The sequence below is a fragment of the Eptatretus burgeri genome, chromosome 11 (genome assembly GCF_056783735.1).
Source record: "Eptatretus burgeri isolate ZD-2024b chromosome 11, Ebu_testis_v1, whole genome shotgun sequence".
In the NCBI taxonomy this organism is placed as follows: Eukaryota; Metazoa; Chordata; class Myxini; order Myxiniformes; family Myxinidae; genus Eptatretus; species Eptatretus burgeri.
The window spans coordinates 12807797-12827661 of NC_140971.1; the positions used below are offsets into that span (position 1 = coordinate 12807797).

Here is a 19865-nt window from a genome sequence, read left to right on the forward strand (position 1 = left end):
CTCAACAGCTGTTAGAGCAACCTGGTACAGCCGCTCAAAGTAACCAGCCCAGCGGGCCTTCACTTCAGACTTCGCTGTCAAGAGCCCACCACCCTCCACTCTAACTTCAGTGCACTTAGGGACAGGCTTGGAGGAACGCAATGCGCAAATTCCCCTGTAAGCTGGACAAGAATCACCTGACCACAGGTGATGCTCTATCCCCTCACAGATTCCTCACCCATAGGCCTCCTTGTCCACCCTCAGCGCATGTACAGTTTATCACCTCAACTCGCTGAACAGCTCAGCTCTGCCATTAAACCTGGCCCTGCGACTCTGGTCAATGGTATCCAGTGTCCCTTGAGAGACAAAATTCTTCTTCGCCCTATGGTGAGTAACAATACATTCACTGGCAACATCAAGGACGGTGATGTTGAAGGCACTCTACAACTCTTCAGGATTCCACAAAGCACCCAGACCCCCTAAATCCCCACTCAGCCTGTTCGCAAACTCCTCACCTACCCTCTCATCCTTGAGTTTGCCTACATCCAGCCTAGGCTGAGATGGTACCATTCTCCCAGATTTAATCTGCAGAGTTTCTTCAACAAGCCTGTGATCAGTATTGAGGATCTGAGCATCATGAGACCCTGCAGTTCTGGATCATCTTCCGGTGACCATCAACGAGCACACTCCAAAGAATATATTTTTCAGTGTTCCTTCAGTGTTCCATTCCAAAGAATATATTTTTCAGTGTTCCTTCAGTGTTCCATTCCAAAGAATATATTTTTGAAGTTTTATGAGAGACCGTATATCTCCAAATCAGATTTGAAATTTCAACCACATGACCATGTCATGCTCCCATCAGATGGCCCGCTTACTCCACCTCTGACATACTTCAAGCTTTAACCACATACTCCAGCATAATTGCACTGAAAATGCATTCAGTTGCCACTACCATTATAACTGGGCATCACAATGATTTTATTGGAACACCTCGAAATGTCTCCCTGGCTCAAGCCATGAGGTAAAGGACGGTTCCATCTTGTATAAATTCAAATCAGGGGAAAACAAGATTTATCACTTGAGCGCACAGTAGAACACCCTCCCAAATTCCACCACAAGACGGCACTATCGCACCACCTGACACCACTTGTCACGTGCTCAGGAATCATGACCGTCAACAAAGTGAGATGGTCACCAAGGATAATTATCATTGTTGTCCTCCAACCGATTCCTGATCGACACAGCAGTACAGCTGGGTGTATAAATGTTCTACATGTTGACAAGACTGTCACTTTGCATTGTAGGGGGTAAAGACATTCGTGAAGGTCGTGAAGGTTCATTTCAAGTTTGTCGCCACACATAGCCACAGAAATGTGTTGCCACACATTTCTACTTTTGGGAATTGCTCGGAGAAAATGAACATTTATCTCACTCTCATTCCTGTTCTTTGTCATATATATATATACCATTAACTGCAGCCATTTCCAAAGGAAATTGAGTATTTTCAAGTGAACCTTTAAGCAGCCGCAACTTATGTCTCATTCAAGAAAAATTGGTGGCGAGATAGGTGTGATGTGAAATAAAACCGTGAAACGAATGCGACAACATCTCAAATAAGGTAAATATCTTCAAATCGGTATCGGGATTGACATCCCAATTCGTTTCTTCTGCAAGCACTTGCAACTGTGAATCCTCATCCTTCATCTTCATGAGAAATCAATCCGAGGATGGAAAATCGCAGATTCTGAGTGAGGTCCGTCCGAGGGTGCTCAAATGGTTCTGGGAACGAGATATTCACGATAATCCAAGACAATAAAAAAACAACTAGAACTAGGTGTGTACAGAAATAAAATTATATATATATATATATATATATATATATATATATATATATATATATATATATATATATATACATATACACACAGTATATATCTTCTTCTTTCGGCTGCTCCCGTTAAGGGTCGCCACAGCGGATCATCCGTATGATCCGCATAGTGATTTGGCACATGTTTTACGCCGGATGCCCTTCCTGACGCAACCCTGCTCGCCTCTTACAACACAGGGATATGGTACACCTATTTTAACCGGGGTATACACCGGCCCAGTATACTGGTACTCATTTGGCCGACCTTGGAAGGATGACAGGCTGAGTCAACCCCCTGGTGTATTAATTCAGTGGCCCAACGGGGCTTGAACTCAGGACCTTTTGGATCCCAAGCCGCTGCCCTAACCACTGCGCCAACACCAGGATCAGTATATATATATATATATATATATATATATATATATATATATATATTTCATATATATATATATATATGTATCTATATATCTATATATATATATATATATATATATATATATATATATATATATATATATATATATTTCATATATATATATATATATGTATCTATCTATCTATAATTCCAGCAATCTCTGTGTGCGTGTCTGTCTGTGTGTCTGTCTGCGACCGCCGTTTCTCGACGACCGCCGGTCCGATCTGATTGACACTTGCCAGGAATATTGCCGGTGACCCGTGCATGTGCCTTTTCAAGGTTTGATATCAATCGGACGAGCGGTTCCCAAGTTGCGGCCATTTATTTGTCAACCAATGACAAGACACGGTGCTATGACATTACGAATGACGTCACAATTAATGGGTTTTTTGCACGATTGACGTCACAATTCTTCTTCTTCTTCGTTTGGTATGATGTCACAATCGACACTGGGGACCTGAGTATGTGCCTTTTCAAGGTTTTTACGGCCATTTATCTGTCAACCAATGACAGGACACGGTGCTATGACATCACGAATGACGTCACAATTAATGTTTATTACTGACGAAATCTTTAGATTTCGTAAGTATATTGATCACTTCCGTCCTCCATTTGTTTGTTTGTGTGTTTCTGTGTTTGTTTGTAGGCAACATAACCTGAGAACGGAAGAAGCTACCAATGTCAAATTACACCACGTGATTCAGGAGGGTGGTGGCTTGCACTGGTTAGATTGTAGTCAAAATCGGTCAAAGGTCAAGGTCACAGTGAGGTCAAACATCCAATAAACAGTTATAACTCGAGAACGGAAGAAGCTACCAATGTCAAATTACACCACGTGATTCAGGAGTGTGATGGCTTGCACTGGTTAGATTGTAGTCAAAATCGGTCAAAGGTCAAGGTCACAGTGAGGTCAAACATCCAAAACATGATAACTCGAGAACGGAAGAAGCTACCAATATCAAATTACACCATGTGATTCAGGAGTGTGATGGCTCGCACTGTTTAGATTTTAGTCAAAATCGGTCAAAGGTCAAGGTCACAGTGAGGTCAAACATTCGATTTTTGATGGTTTGGTACAGAATCATCGTAGAAACTTCTGGTTTGCGTCGTGACCTTCTCGAGAGACAGCTTTTATGAGACAAGGTCAGAGGTCAAGTTGACGATTGTGTAAGTACCAGTCTATGACTGCTTGTTTATTTATTTATTATTATTAATTTTTTTGCACGATTGACGTCACAATTCTTCTTCTTCTTCTTCGTTTGGTATGACCACAATCGACGCTGGGGACCTGAGTTTGTGCCTTTTCAAGGTTTGATATCGTTCTTCATCCGTTTCAACTGTTTCCCAAGTGTTTCCCAAGGTTTGAAAGCTGTTTTTTCCCAAGGTTTGAATTAATTGTTCAAATTATTAATTAATCCCAAGGTTTGAATTTTCCCAAGGGAAAGAGCTGTTTCCCAAGGGTTTGAAAGCTGTTTTTTCCCAAGGTTTGAATTAATTGTTGTGCTTGGTTGACATTTGTGAATACATTTACAGAGAGAGGGGCAAGAGAGGAGGGATAGAGAGGGGGAGGGGCGAGACTCGGGGGAGAGAGGGGGGCAAGAGAGCGAGGGAGAGAGAGGGGGGTGCGAGAGAGAGAGGGGGCAACACAATTCTTCTTCTTCTTCTTCGTTTGATATGACGTCACAATTGATGCTGGGGACCTGAGTATGTTTCCTAGGTGCTTCCCAAGTTATGGCCATGTATGATACGGTTGGTCCGATCTAATTGAAACAATTCCCCAATCCAGTCGTCGTTTACGAGAGCGAAGGAACGAAGCTGCACATACTGGCATGCACCTACCGGCATGCACCGAGAGGGGCCCGCACTAACATATATATATATATATATATATATATATATATATATATATATATATATATATATATATATATATGTATATATCTGTGTATATATATATTTCAATATGTACATTATAAAAATATATATATATAACTCTATAATTCCAGCAGTGTGTGTGTGTGTGTGTGTGTGTGTGTGTGTGTGTGTGTGTGTGTGTGTGTGTGTGTGTGTGTGTGTGTGTGTGTGTGTGTGTGTGTGTGTGTGTGTGTGTGTGTGTGTGTGTGTCTGTGTGTGTGTCTGCGTCCGCCGTTTCTCGACGACCACCGGTCCGATCTCATTGAAACTTGCCAGGAATATTCTCGGGGACCCGAGGATGTGCCTTTTCAAGGTTTGATATCAATCGGACAAGCGGTTCCCAAGTTACGGCCATTTATCTGTCAACCAATGACAAGACACGATGCTATGACATCTCAAATGACGTCACAATTAATATTTATTTATTTATTTTGCACGATTGACGTCACAATTCTTCTTCTTCTTCGTTTGGTATGACGTCACAATCGACGCTGGGGAACTGAGTATGTGCCTTTTCAAGGTTTGATATCGTTCTTCATCCGTTTCAGCTGTTTCCCAAGTGTTTCCCAAGGTTTGAAAGCTGTTTTTCCCAAGGTTTGAATTAATTGTTCAAATTATTAATTAATCCCAAGGTTTGAATTTTCCCAAGGGAAACAGCTGTTTCCCAAGGGTTTGAAAGCTGTTTTTTCCCAAGGTTTCAATGAATTGTTGCGCTTGGTAGACATTTGTGAATACATTTACAGAGAGAGGGGTGAGAGGGGAGAGGAGAGGGGGGGAGAGGGGGGCAAGATAGGGGCTAGAGAGGGGAGGGAGAGAGGGGGTGAGAGAGAGGGGGCATCACAATTCAAGAGAGGGGGAGAGAGGAGGGGGCGAGAGAGGGGACGGGAGATGAGGGGTGAACGTGGTGGCGAGAGAGAGGGGCGAGAGAGGAGGGGGAGAGAGGATGGGCGAGACTAGCGGAGAGAGATTGGGGGCAAGAGAGAGGGGGACAGAGAGGAGGGGGCGAGAGAGGGGCATCACAATTATTTTTCTTCTTCGTTTGATATGACGTCACAATTGACGCTGGGGACCTGAGTATGTTTGTTTCCCAAGTGTTTCCCAAGTTATGGCCATTTATGATATGGTTGGTCCGATCTAATTGAAACAATGCCCCAATCCAGTCGTCGTTTAACAGAGCGAAGGAACGAAGCTGCACATACTGGCACGCACCTTCGGGCACGCACCTACGGACCCGCACTAGTATATCTCTATTTTAATACCAAGCTTGCACACTAAAAACTCGGCTCGCCGTCACACGATCCCTATGAAATTGCTGTGGCACTTAGTGGACATGCCGACAATGTTTGGGAAGTGTTAGCGTTCCATAGTACCACTTGCATTTTGCACAATGCGTATTTTTGTCATTCCCCCTGTTCGGTCTGTCGTCTGCTACCAGCTATGTTGTACTGCTATCCTGTGCATGTGTACGGGTATTGCTAGTATAAATATAAATGTAGATATAAATATCTATGTGTGTGTGTATATATATATATAATTCCAGCAGTGTGTGTGTGTGTGTGTGTGTGTGTGTGTGTGTGTGTGTGTGTGTGTGTGTGTGTGTGTGTGTGTGTGTGTGTGTGTGTGTGTGTGTGTGTGTGTGTGTGTGTGTGTGTGTGTGTGTGTGTGTGTGTGTGTGACCGCTGTTTCTCGACAACCACTGGTCCAATCTAATTGAAACTTGCCAGGTATATTGCTGGGGACCTGAGGATGTGCCTTTTCAAGGTTTGATATTAATCGGACAAGCGCTTCCCAAGTTATGGCCATTTATTTACCAAACCAATGACAAGACACGTTGTTGCATGGGCGTGGCCGATGGGGCGGGAAGCTCAGCCGCGTTCCCCATTACGGGTTACAACATACGGGCTTCCGGATAATGATGACTTCATGTATTCTAATAATTTCTCGATTTCTTATGCGCATTTATCGATAAACACAATGCCCCAAGTTATGATCGTTTACATATGAGACGGTGCATAAATTTCGGTAACATCAGAGTGCTGGTGTGCTCCGAACCAGGAAGTAAATTTTTTTTCTCTCTCTTCTCTTCTCTTTTTGTTTTTCCTTGCCACGACATTGCGAAAAGTTAAAATACGTTGGCGCTAATTGAATATTTGGGTATTAAAACTAAATTTCGAATAATTGTAACTGCGAATAATATGCGAACTTCCGGGCCACGCACGTACGGTCACGTGAGAGCGAAGAAACGGCCTGTGTGGTTGTTGTTTGTTGCTCGCGGTTTGAATATTATTATTTTTTTATTACTTTTTTTACTTTTTTTTACGGGCATGTACTGGTATCTATAATTCCAGCAATCTCTGTGTGTGTCTATCTGCGACCGCCGTTTCTCGACGACCACCAGTCTGATCTCATTCAAACTTGCCAGGAATATTGCCAGGGACATGAGGATGTGCCTTTTCAAGGTTTGATATTAATCGGACAAGCGGTTCCCAAGTTACGGCCATTTATCTGTCAACCAATGACAAGACACGGTGATATGACGTCACGAATAACGTCACAATTCATGTTTATTCATTTATTTTTGCACGATTGACAGCACAATTCTTCTTCTTCTTCGTTTGGTATGACGTCACAATCGACGCTGGGGAACTTAGTATGTGCCTTTTCAAGGTTTGATATCGTTCTTCATCTGTTTCAGCTGTTTCCCAAGTGTTTCCCAAGGTTTGAAAGCTGTTTTTTCCCATGGTTTGAATTAATTGTTCAAATTATTAATTCATCCCAAGGTTTGAATTTTCCCAAGGGAAAGAGCTGTTTCCCAAGGGTTTGAAAGCTGTTTTTTCCCAAAGTTTGAATTAATTGTTGTGCTTGGTAGACATTTGTGAATACATTTACAGAGAGAGGGGCGAGAGAGGAGGGGGGCGAGAGGGAGGAGAGTGGGGGGAGAGGGGGGCAAGAGAGGATGTGAGAGAGGAGGCGAGAGAGGGGAGGGAGAGAGGGGTGAGAGGGAGGGGGCATCACAATTCAAGAGAGGGGGAGAGAGGAGGGGGAGAGAGGAGGGGCGAGAGAGGGGGACGGGAGAGGAGGGTGAGAGTGGGGGCGAGAGAGAGGAGCGAGAGAGGAGGAGGGAGAGAGGAGGGGCAAGACTAGGGTGGAGAGAGGGGGGCAAGAGAGGGGGGGAGAGAGGGGGGGCGAGAGAGACGGGGCGTCACAATTCTTCTTCTTCTTCGTTTGATATGACGTCACAATTGACCCTGGGGACCTGAGTATGTTTCACAGGTGTTTCCCAAGTTATGGCCATTTATGATACGGTTGGTCCGATCGAATTGAAACAATTCCCCAATCCAGTCGTCGTTTACGAGAGTGAAGGAACGAAGCTGCACATACAGGCCCGCACCTTCGGGCACGCACTAGTAAATATAAATGTAGATATGAATATCTATGTGTACATATATATATATATATATATATATATATATATATATATATATATATTTCAATATGTACATAATAAAAAATATATACTGTATTTATTTATTTATATGTATATTTATTTTTATATATATATATATATATATATATATATATATATATATATATATATATGCATGTATCTGTGTATATATATATATTTTTTTTTTTTTTTTTTTTTTTACATACATATACTGTATATATATATATATATATATATATATATATATATATATATATATATATTATACATATGTATATATTTATATGTATATTTATTTTTATATGAGGACCACAAGGGGAAAACCAGAGATGTCACTTTTTATAAATTTCAGGGTTATTGCACCTGCCAATAGTTGGCAACATAAGGTTTCCTCTCACAATATTACTTTAACAAATAACCAGGGGTGTCACATAATTTATATGGTATAAAGTTTAGCCGTGCAATGAAAAAACAAGTGTTGTCAAAGCTGAACACGTAGAAACCCAGAGCTGTCAGTACTTTACTCCTGGTTATCTCCCTTTCATTCATGTTAACTGTTCCACCATAATATTCAGAGTTGAGAAACTAAAAAATGAAAGGTTGTAAAACTTTCACAGCATAAACTCTGAGCACTACAATGGCCTATTTGGTTATATCATGGGCTCTTTAGTTGGTGCATATCGTGGTTCAAGCCTGGTCAAACCTTTATTGTGACTTTTATGGGACCCACGCCATGGCTTTATGGTTAGCGCGTCTGAGTACCCATCCTCATTCGATGTAGCCACTGCCCAATCAACCTCACATGAGATGACTTCGGCTATCACGGGGGTGGTTTATCCTTGGTTTCCTCCCGGTTTTCCATCATATTAAGTAGTGCGGAGTAAGAAATGGAGAATCCGTCGTCATATAAGCGAAATACCCTTGAGTATGACGTTGAACACCAATCAAACAAAAAACAATGACCGTTTAACGTTGAAAAAAATAATCTGTGATCACCAAAGTTATGTAATGTATGCCAATAACCAACAAGCATGAATTTGCTGCACATCCTGGGTTAAAATTGCATGGCAATTATTAAACAAGGGAATAACCAGTGATGTCAGTTTGCAACATTGATTCGTTCTTTGCTCTTAAATTAAATAACACAGAAGCTTGGCAAATGCTACATGCTTAATTTGATCGGCCAATGATCACTCTTCCTTTTACTGGAAAAGAAATCTATATGACAGTTATTAAACAGTCCACCAAAGTCTTGAAACTTTGTTTGTCAGTTTCTTCAAAATTGACTTATCCTGACATCTCTGGTTTTCCCCTTGTGGTCTTCATATATATATATATATATATATATATATATATATATATATATATATATATATATATATATATATATATATATATATATATATATATATATATATATATATATATATATATATATATATATATATATATATATATATAAATATATATTGCTTACCTGTTGTGTATCTTTGTTTAATGGATCGTAAAAGAGTTTGCGTTGATTCGTTGAACCTGAAAAGCCCCAAACTTGTCCTTGTGTCCCAATTACTCGTACTCGTACATATTACTTATCTTTTGGCGATGTTATCGTAAAACACATGGTAAAGAGTTTGGATTCAGCGGTATACATCAGACTATCTTGTTTGGTTTGAATGAGTTAAATGTCTTCATCAAAAAGGTCACTTGTAACATGTCACGTGGTATGACCCTTCATCTTATCCTCGACCTCTCTCTCCCTGCAATCCCCCCCCACTGCAGAATTATTTACTTTGGAAGACCTGCTGGCACGGTCGAGTGTCTCTTGTTCACATCAGCAAGAGGTTTGGTTCATCCATCTGATGATGCAGTGTAAGAATGAATACAATTCTGCATCTGCCCCTCGATTATATGGAATTAATTGTAAGTTATGCCCCCTTTTGCTTGAGAGCTCGTTGCCTGATTCGATGCGTGACGGTTCCATTTTGTCCGCTTGTGCTGTGCGAAAACGGCGCGAGGATTTGCTGTTGGAGGAGGCGGAGTCAAGGAACGACGCGAAAGAGCGAAGGGGGCGTGTCCAAAGAGCGAAGGGGGCGTGTCCAAAGAGCGAAGGGGGCGTGTCCAAAGAGCGAAGGGGGCGTGTCCAAAGAGCGAAGGGGCGTGTCCAAAGAGCGAAGGGGGCGTGTCCAGAGGCGGTCGTCTTGGACTCAAAGCTTGCAGGAGAGGGTTGGTGGACAAGAAGTACACGGAGCTTAAAGCACGGAGTACGGTGCACGGCACGTCCAGGCCGACTCCATCGATCGGCCCTGCCGACCAGGGGCCTCCATCGATCACCGCGTCCAGTCACTGCGCTCATGTCCCGGCGGAAACAAAGGAACCCACGTCCGATCAAACGTGAGTGAGACGCGCCGTTCCGGGTGGACGATCGGTGTGTTCGTGCTGTGTGGAACGGACGGGTCTCCTGTAAAGTGTGTACATCGCGAACATGTCCGGCTCGTATCGATTGTGTGAGGACTTCCTGAAGTCCTTGTCCTTTACCATTCACCGTGATACCTCACGAGACCCGTCGCGCCTCCATCATCTCCAAAGTTGTGCCGTTTCGATCCTATCGCCGAGAGCGAGTGTTCACTTTTACAGCTCTTCTTGATAATGATAATGATAATAACAATAATAATTTTCAGTATTTGATTCCTTTTAAAACGAAAGGAAATGGAAACTGCTGCTCCAGCCTCCCTCGGAGCCCCTTTCGTGACGAACCGAGAGAACTGAGACAGGGCGGCCTGCGTGACGATCCAAAGAGCGATAAGTCTCTCCATTATCTGATTGGAGGCGCGCTGCAGATTGGCCTGACGATAAGGGCTGCACATTGCCGTAAACATGTGCTGCGTATGGCCGCAAACATAGGCACGGCAGATTGTCCCAAATATGAGGATTGCAGATTCGTGGGAAGATAACCGCTGCAGATGACACCGAAAACAAGTCCTTCAAATCGGCCCCGAGGTTGAGGGCCACGCGATTCCCCGAAGATGAGGACCACGCGATTCCCCGAAGATGAGGGCCACGCGATTCCCCGAAGATGAGGGCCACGCGATTCCCCGAAGATGAGGGCTGCGTGTTACCCCAAAGATGAGAGCAGCGTTGCCCCGAAGAAGAGGGCCGCGCGTTGACCCGATGATGAGGGCCGCGCGTTGACCCGACGATGAGGGCCGCGCGTTGACCCGACGATGAGGGCCGCGCGTTGCCCCGAAGATGAGAGCAGCGTTTCCCCGAAGATGAGAACAGCGTTGCCCCGAAGATGAGGGCCGCGCATTGCCCCGAAGATGAGAGCAGCATTGCCCCGAAGATGAGGGCCACGCGTTGCCCCGAAGAAGAGGGCTGCGCATTGACCCGACGATGAGAGGAGCGTTGCCCCGAAGATGGGGGCCACGCGTTGCCCTGAAGATGGGGGCCGCACGTTGCCCCAGAGATAAGCTCTGCAGATTGCTCCACAGATTGTCCCAAAGATAAGCTTTGCAGACAGCTCTACAGATTACTCCAGGGATAAGCTCTGCACATTGCTCCACAGATTGTCCCTAATATAAGCTCTGCAGATTGCTCCACAGATTGCTCCAAAATTAAGCTCTGCACATTGCTCCACAGATTGCCCCAATAATAAGCTCTGCAGATTGTTCCACAGATTGCTCAAAAGATGAGCTCTGCAGATTGCTCCAGAGATTGACCCACAGATAAGCTCTGCAGATTGCTCCACAGATTGACCCACAGATAAGCTCTGCAGATTGCTCCACAGATTGACCCACAGATAAGCTCTGCAGATTGCTCAACAGATTGTCCCTAAGATAAGCTCTGCAGATTGCTCCCGACATTGTCCCAAAGATAAGCTCTGCACATTGCTCCACAGATTGTCCCAAAGATAAGCTTTGCAGACAGCGCCACAGATTACCCCAGGGATAAGCTCTGCACATTGCTCCACAGATTGTCCCTAATATAAGCTCTGCAGATTGCTCCACAGATTGACCCAGGGATAAGCTCTGCAGATTGCTCCACAGATTGACCCAGGGATAAGCTCTGCAGATTGCTCCACAGATTGGGCCAGAAATAACGTCTGCACATTGCTCTGCAGATTGCCCAAGAGATAAGCTCTGCAGATTGTCCAAGAGATACGCTCTGCAGCTTGCTCAAGAGATGAGCTCTGCAGATTACTTTACAGATTGCCCCAGAGATAACCTTTGCAGATTACTCCAGAAATTGGATTTCTTCACTGATTGGCCCAGCGATAAGCTCTGCAGATTGCTCCAGAGATTGGCTCAGATATAACCTCTGTAGATTGCCCCACACATTGGCTCAGCGATAACCTCTGCAGATTGCTCCACAGATTGGATTGCTTCACTGATTGGCTCAGATATAACCTCTGCAGATTGCTCCACAGATTGCACCAAAGTTAAGCTCCACAGATTGCTCCAAGAATATCCTCTCCAGATTGCTCCACAGATTGCCCAAGATATAAGCTCTGCAGATTGCTCTACAGATCGATTGCTTTCCTGATCAATTGAGAGATAATGTCTGCAGATTGCTCCACAGATTGCCCAATATATAAGCTCTGCAGATTGGATTGCTTTACTGATCGATTGAGAGATAACCTCTGCAGATTGCTCCACAGATTGGCTCAGAGATAACCTCTGCAGATTGCCGCAGATATTGCCCAAGAGAAAAGCTCTGCAGATTGCTCCAGAGATTGGATTGCTTCACTGATTGGCCAAAGATAACCTCTGCAGATTGCCCAGAGATAACCTCAGATTTCTCTTCAGATTGCCCAGAGATGGCTCCACAGATTGCCCAGGGATAACCTCTGCAGATTGCTCCACGGATTGGATTGCTCCACAGATTGGCCCAGATATAGGCTCTGCAGATTTCCTACAAGCACGACATTGTGTCAGCTCCCCTCCCCCTTTAATCACAAAAATGTCATGTGGGAGAAGATGCAGTGAAATCGGACTTGGAGCGAGGGTTGAATGTGCTTTCTTTTTCCCTTGGGCAAGAAGGTGAAGAAACCTTTTAAAGGCAATGCAGACTTGGAAATCATTCCGACAGGCTTGCATGGCCGTGCCTCGTATACGTTGCCACAAAATGCTGTTGAAATGCAGTTTGGATCACATTTCGGAGGTAGTGACCCCCACGCTTTTTCAAAGCGACGTTGCGTGATGGGCGTTGCGATCTGTTTCCACTAAGCCGCAAATCCACGATTAACCTCACGTCGGGACGGGTGCAGCTGCACCCGTATCTCCCGGCCTTTCTCCGTCCTCTGTCGGCGCTCCAAATGTGCACAAAGAACCCTCTCCCCATCCTCCCCCCTTCCGTGCTGAAGCAGAGCTGAATCAGCTCCATTAATTTGCTCTGATGACTGGACAGATATGGCCTGATAATGGCTCTGATAAAAAGGATCAGATAATGGGCCAGGGGCCTGTCTGGACTTCAAATTCTACTCCTGGAGCCTGCAGAACACTGATAGTTCTTCTATTTCCATCCCACTGGGTGATAAGAACAAAAAAAAACACTCCGGCCAGCCCAAGTCGATTAGCCTGTCTGGATCTCACGATAATGTTTGATAAATTATGACTGTATTAATAATTGTCTGGATTAGGTTCCACTGCTAACCCTCTGTCTGCCTTTGCAGGACAAAAGAGATGGCCAATCCAAACGATTGCACAAAGACAACAGATAAAGCCGCCGATAGTGAAAGGCTTTTCTTTTTTTTACCTTTAGCTGAACTGCCTTTTGTTTTTGGAGCTTATCTGCCTGCTGGTGTGATGGTGGAGGTGGAGGTGGAGGTGGTGCTCCTGGTGGTAGTAAAAGTATAAAAGGCTCCCTGCTCACGGTTAAAAGGTTTCCTTTTTGCATGCCTACCGTCAATTGGACCGATCGTGCGTGTAAATTTTGATCGGTAAATGAACGGGCTGTTGGACAGTCTTCGTTACCTTTAGTCATCACGTGACGGTGGTACAACGGATGATGGCTCGTCGGGTTGGTGTCCCACGAAGCGTACCCCTTTTATCCCCTCGACTGTACCGTATCGCTACCCTCCGTTTGAGACAATCATTCTGCAAATGCCATCTAGCCCTTGCTCGGTCGGTGACTGTCTGTGCCAGGAAGGCAGGGTCCTGCCAATGAAAATGTTATCTGCACCTGCCATCTCGTCAAGATATCAGTGAGTGCAGCACATGGCATGGTTGACCCAAAAGGGCAGACCCTGCCGTTGATCGTGCAAAGCACTCCCATTGCACACCTTGGCTACGTCTCCAAAGGTTTATTTGCTGGAGAAATGCTCTTAAATGTAATTGGCTTTGGTCAGGGAATACATGTCAATATTAAATGAATCAACCTGTTTATTTTCATTTTCATTTTCATTGTCATTCGGAATAAAAGTTCTCGTTTGATTTTACTCTACGTCCATGGCTGCTCGCTTCTTTGTTTAAACTGTTTTGCAGTGTCGCACATGACCTCAACGACTAACTTTGGGTTTCATCCAATCCAACCTTTGCGCTTCTCACGTAGTCCGGCGAGATAAACACATTGGCACCTTCGTCAATAAATAATCCAATGGTACGGGTTGCATGTGCGAATGGTGATGTGAAAGTGGCAACGGATCTATCGGTGCAATCTCCCTGTTGTTCCTTATCTGGCAAATACAGTGTGTGCAGCGAGCAGGGATGCAGTTGCCATGGCAACATCATCCTTAAAGGTCAGAGGAAGTTTATCTTATCATAACCGAGGAAGGTAGAGAATTGTTTATATAGCGGAAGACTCACGCTAGCTGCCGTGTGTGTGTGTGTGTGTGTGTGTGTGTGTGTGTGTGTGTGTGTGTGTGTGTGTGTGTGTGTGTGTGTGTGTGTGTGTGTGTGTGTGTGTGTGTGTGTGTGTGTGTGTGTGTGTGTGTGTGTGTGTGTGTGTGTGTGAGTGAGAGAGAGAGAGAGAGATATGGACCCATTTAAGCATTTGGTTTACATCTCGATTCTTATATTTGTTCTCCATTCTGACATGACAGAAATGGAGTCATTAATCACGAGCCCTATCTCTTTTAAAACTTCTCATCGTTCTCGGAAAGTTTTCGGAAAAAAAAAAAAAACATTTTCCATTTGTCCACTTTTTACCCCCCATTACACCATCAATTACAGAGTCAAGTTTGATATAAGTAATTGTTTTTTTTCTTGTATAAATGGTATGACTGTAATTTCCATATCTGTCTGAAATGAAACAAGCTGTAACTGCTGATAACTGTCCAAATGTTTGCATAATTTCATCCAATTATTACAGCTCTGCTATCTGCCTTTAGCACATGGAATGAGCCTTCTTTGAAATCACTGCACATCTTTTATCTGCTTAAAGCTTTTCATACTTTTTAATGTGGAATTTTAAAGAGTCCATGAATAAATAAGTAGCCCAGCAGCATCAACAAATCATTTTGCCGTAATATCATGTTCTTCTAATACCGTTTTTCCATTCTTATTGCCACGGAGTAACGCCAGCCTCCCTCCAATCCTTGTTCGCCATAATGACATATTTGTTGGAAAATCTATTTGAAGCCAGCATTGGGGGACCATGCTCAGACCGTCTGTCACTGGGATTTTGTAATGTGTCGATTGTAAAATGAACTTGCCCGTTGCACAAAGAATAGGCCAGAAAAAAGAAAGATTTACAGAACAAATGAAGAGGATCCGTGTCTTTGTGCTTTCTGTGCAGGGTCTACCGGTGAGGAAGACGACGAGGAGGAAAAAGAGGAGAAGGAAGAGGAAATGGGAAAAGACTCGATGGATGAAGTTGCAGAGAGAGCGTTTGATGAAACGTCCTCGGATTCATCGGAAGGGATGAGCGAGACATTTGAAGGTGAGAGTATTGCTTTGTTATCGTAACGTTGCATCGTTTTATACCATCTCTAAGATCTTTTATCAGACGTACCAGAATTCTGCCAATTGGTTATTTCAACTTATTTTCCAGAAAGAGATAAATGACGAAAAAAAAAATCCTTTTTTTTTTAAATGTGTGGAGGGGGATTGGAACGGAGGGAGAATGATTGAATTGGGTCGCACAACACCCAGCTTCCTCGTTTCCATGGTGAACATCCAGCTTTGCATTACTTTCATTGGAGTTGTAGTGTTGGTTTTGATGCAAGAAACGAATTGGATCGAGAGATGTTAAAGAAATGCGAGCTCGAAGGCAAGTGATTGCTGGCTGCTCCGGTACTTCCGTCACAAAGAGCTGTACGTCTCTCACAAAGATGTGCCATCGGTTCAGGAAAACGTGTCGACGTAGAACACGTGGGAACAATATCGTTAATAAATCTAGAAAAGATGGTGTTTGCATTTGTATGTGAGCCTCGGTAGATGGTTAGACATAAGACGATGTTTTCTACATGATGTAGTTATGAACAAACAAAGAGGTCTTGCATCAGGTTCAGTCGGACTTGCTTTAGCGGTGCTATTGGAGAGGGTGTTCTAATATTACGATTGTGAGCAATGTGGGCACGTCTCTCTGCCCCAACAACACCTACTCAAGTTGAGCACCATGCTTGTCTAATGTGCAACATTTTGTCACTTGCTCTATAACCCGTAGTTAAAACTCTGGCGCTTTTGATGCCGATCTCTCCACATCGTGCCATTTCCGAGTGAGCATTTTGCCAAACGTCCAGCAGATAGATGTAGATCGCGTGTGAGTGAATTCCAGGTGTCATTTGTTCATTTTGTATGCAGCCTATGGCTGCCAGTTAAATCGGTGCTGGGAGCGTGGCTGTGTCACTGACGCAATGCCCCTTGTAGGTGAGGGCAGGAATTTGGAATTTGGCCAGGGTAGCTCGATAGCTCGCCTACTCTTCGCGAAGGACTAGTGCCGGCAGACGGGACGGCCATTTTTAACGTCCATCTGAGGAATAGCGCACACATTGATTGAACACCGGGATGACAGTTTAGAGCTGAGTTGAGATTTGAACCCAGGCTAGACACGAGATGGCATAGAGGCGACTGTTCTACATCATTCCAGACCTCCAGGTGTATGAACAGAGCGTGCACAAGTATTCACACTAGTGTCAGCATTTTAAACTCTAATTTGATATCGTCATCGAATTTAAAATCGGACATTATACCCGCCATTTCAATATCGAATAAAGATGCAATTTTTACAAGTTTTTTGTACGGAAAGTCTCGGCTCATGGAATAGCCAGGTGACAGGTTGTAGAAAGGCAACGTACTGACAAGGCAGTGCAACAACATGTGGAAGCAATAAACAAGGGAATGAATGAACAGGAGAAGGAGCGTGGAAAGTCAAAGCAACCTAGCAACCTGCTCGTAGAAGCGGGTGGGTTATGGGGCCAAGGTGGGGTAGGGGAAGTGGGGTTAATGAGGATATCGGCACAACAGAGGATGCCCAGTTGACCAGTTGGATTGCAAAATACCTGGATTGTCAATTTCACCCAGGTTTTTTGTTTTTATTGATAAAATGTTTAACCATGATGAGATGTAGTATTAAGTGAGAAAATATCATGGTTTTGGATTGGGGGGTGTGTGGGGGTGGGGGGGGGGATATGAGATGGTGTTGAACAGCTGTCTTGAAGACTTGGAAGAAAGAATGATATTGAAGAGGATTTGTAAGTTGGTTTCACAGGCAGGAAAAAAGAGCAACAAATTGGTGAAAGTGAGCAGTGATCCTGGATTTAGGTAGTTTCACCAGAAGGGAGTTGTTGGTGGACTGCGTGAGCCCTGCAGAAACCTGGGAGGACAAAGTGTTGAAAGGGCAGATGGTTCAAGACCAGAAAGGAGGTGCTATAAGACAGAGAGCCCACTGACCTGTGCAAGACCAGAAAGGAGGCACTTGAAGACAGAGAGCCTACTGACCTGTCTGTGACGGGAAGGTGATAGGCTCGTAAACTCGGCTTCATCACGGGAGATTCCAGTGATCTTGAAGGCCTCGATTTACACAACGTCAAGTTGAGCAAGATATTTTAGCGAGTACTTCTGACTGTTCATTGCAATTTTGCGAACAATTGACGACTTTACATGGTCATTGGTCATTTCACAGGTATCCCCCCTTTCCAAATCCCCAAGCATTGGACTCGTATTGAGCCGTCGTGACACACCAAGTATCAAATACAAACTACGATGGTCCACAGAAATCGAATTAGAAATGGAACCCGCCTAATTGATTAAAATTATTTACAAGAATATTCCGTGGTATCATTAACAATCACAAACTCATGAAAGACTGTCAGCTCATTCCAAAACATCCCCTTTTTAGTCTGATCCGATGTCACTCCACCTCGAGACTAAAGACGACCACGTTATTGCTAACATATCCTTGTCAGTCCTTCGGTGCATCTGGTTATTTTGATTCTGTTTTTGATAAATTGAGGTACTCGAACATGGAACTTTCCCACTCAGTCATCTTGATAACCTCATTTAATTTGAACAGTTTTTGCCAAACGGTCCTCGCAGTCTAGTCCTTCCTACTTCGTCACTGTTCTGCTACAAGCTGTCATTCAAAAATAATTAATTAACAAACAATGGCCCTACAATTGTGTATTCAAATGTGAAACTTTCCTAGCACTTTGAAAAGTGAGAATAGCAGTTGTGTGGTTTATGGCACGAGTTAACTTTTTATGATTTCTGCATCTTTACGAAGATCGAATTCGCACTTCTAGCAATTCAGATCGTGGAAGTCTCTTGGGACTTGAAAACTTGACTTTTGCAGGTAATGGTGGCAGTTCTATTGTTTTCTGAAATGTATTCCAGTTGAATCTGCCCTGCTATATTCATGACGATTGAACTAGTTGTTACAAATATGTACCATTATTTATTAGGAAATGAAGAAGCAAGCACCATGGGACTATACAATATCGTATTGGGAAAGTTTCATTTCATTCTTATCCCTTGTGTGTGTGTGTGTGTGTGTGTGTGTGTGTGTGTGTGTGTGTGTGTGTGTGTGTGTGTGTGTGTGTGTGTGTGTGTGTGTGTGTGTGTGTGTGTGTGTGTGTGTGTGTGTGTGTGTGTGTGTGTGTAAACCTCCACCTTTTGTTTAGATAATAAGCATATGACCACTAAACTTTACCTTTTATTTCCACTCTGTTTTTGAAACAAAATTTCCACTTGTCCATCCACTTATCATCTGTCCCTCTTGTCATTTGTTTTATGCAATCACATTCTCAATGTATCAGCAAAGCAGATTGTGGGGCAGGGTGACCAACTCTCACGAATGAAAATAAGGGACACTCAGGCAGGGGTCAAGGGGGCCGCTGTAGGCCCCCTTGTTGGGGTGAAGAGGCAGTGCCCCCTGTAAGGAGTCGGGGAGCAAATACTCCCTGAAGCTATGAGTTTTTTTTTTATTCATTTAAATAAGCTATGAGGTTTTAGCATTTAAATGTGCCTGAGATGGCTTCTCAAGCATGTCTAGGTCACACTGTATGTACAGGCCAGCTGCATCATGGTGGTGGGCATCATAGCCGAAATAAGCAAGCCAAAATACTGAGAATATAGAACAAATGACGTCCCGGGAAGGTGTGAAACAGGATGTGGGACACTTTGGTGGATATGACCTCAAACACCACCTAATGGACGTCTGTTGTTTAAGCGGTGTTCGAGGTCTTAAGTCACATAATATAGAGATTATTCGAACCGTGTAGAAGTAGGCCATTATCATCTCCCTTGTTAAATACGTAGAGTTTGCCAGGCTGGTGGTACAATAAGTATGTTAGACCATGTAACATCAGGGTGGTCTTCAGTAAGCTATTGGTGAGCAGAGTCGTTCAATTATTTACAGATTATTAGATTTTTTTTACATTTGGAGTGATTTTTGGAGAGTTGCCAAAACGTTTCTCTTTGAGCTACCCTTGAACAGATCTCTGACTCGGTGTAACGAAAGTCGTTCTCTTTAGAATGCTTTGCAGTTACTTGAACTTTTATTGAAGTAACTCGATGCCATTCATTACAGAATTCGGGACTTTGAGTGAATTGCAAACTCCACCCGGTTCCACATCAAGTCTTGCCAAGTTTTACGTTTGTGTGTGCCGTCTTTTGTATTCGTCAGCGCACGATTTGATGAGCCATTCTTTGATCGGCGCTGGATGTAGAAGTTCGGTTTTGTACCACGCTGGCTTTTTTGGGGTACCGAAAAAGTGGTTTACAGGAAACCAGTACTGGAAAAACAATATCAAACCGACAATCAGAACTGATGCTCAGCCGTGTTAACAAACATGTCGTATGTGCTGC

The 19865-nt window shown here is 43.7% G+C and overlaps 1 protein-coding gene across 4 annotated transcripts in view; it reads left to right on the forward strand.

The window, feature by feature from the left end:
* Positions 1–19865, forward strand: part of LOC147016519 (zinc finger protein ZFPM2-like) — a 138712-nt gene that overhangs the window by 20864 nt on the left and 97983 nt on the right. Inside the window, exons 3-4 of one of the 4 annotated variants that reach the window (XM_085845228.1) lie at positions 9403–9492; positions 15355–15498. In XM_085845228.1, the coding sequence (XP_085701354.1) occupies positions 9403–9492; positions 15355–15498 (234 nt within the window). Of the gene's footprint in view, positions 1–9402; positions 9493–9778; positions 10015–15354; positions 15499–19865 lie in introns of those variants that run through there. The other 3 variants (XM_085845231.1, XM_085845229.1, XM_085845232.1) reach the window with 3 other exon arrangements.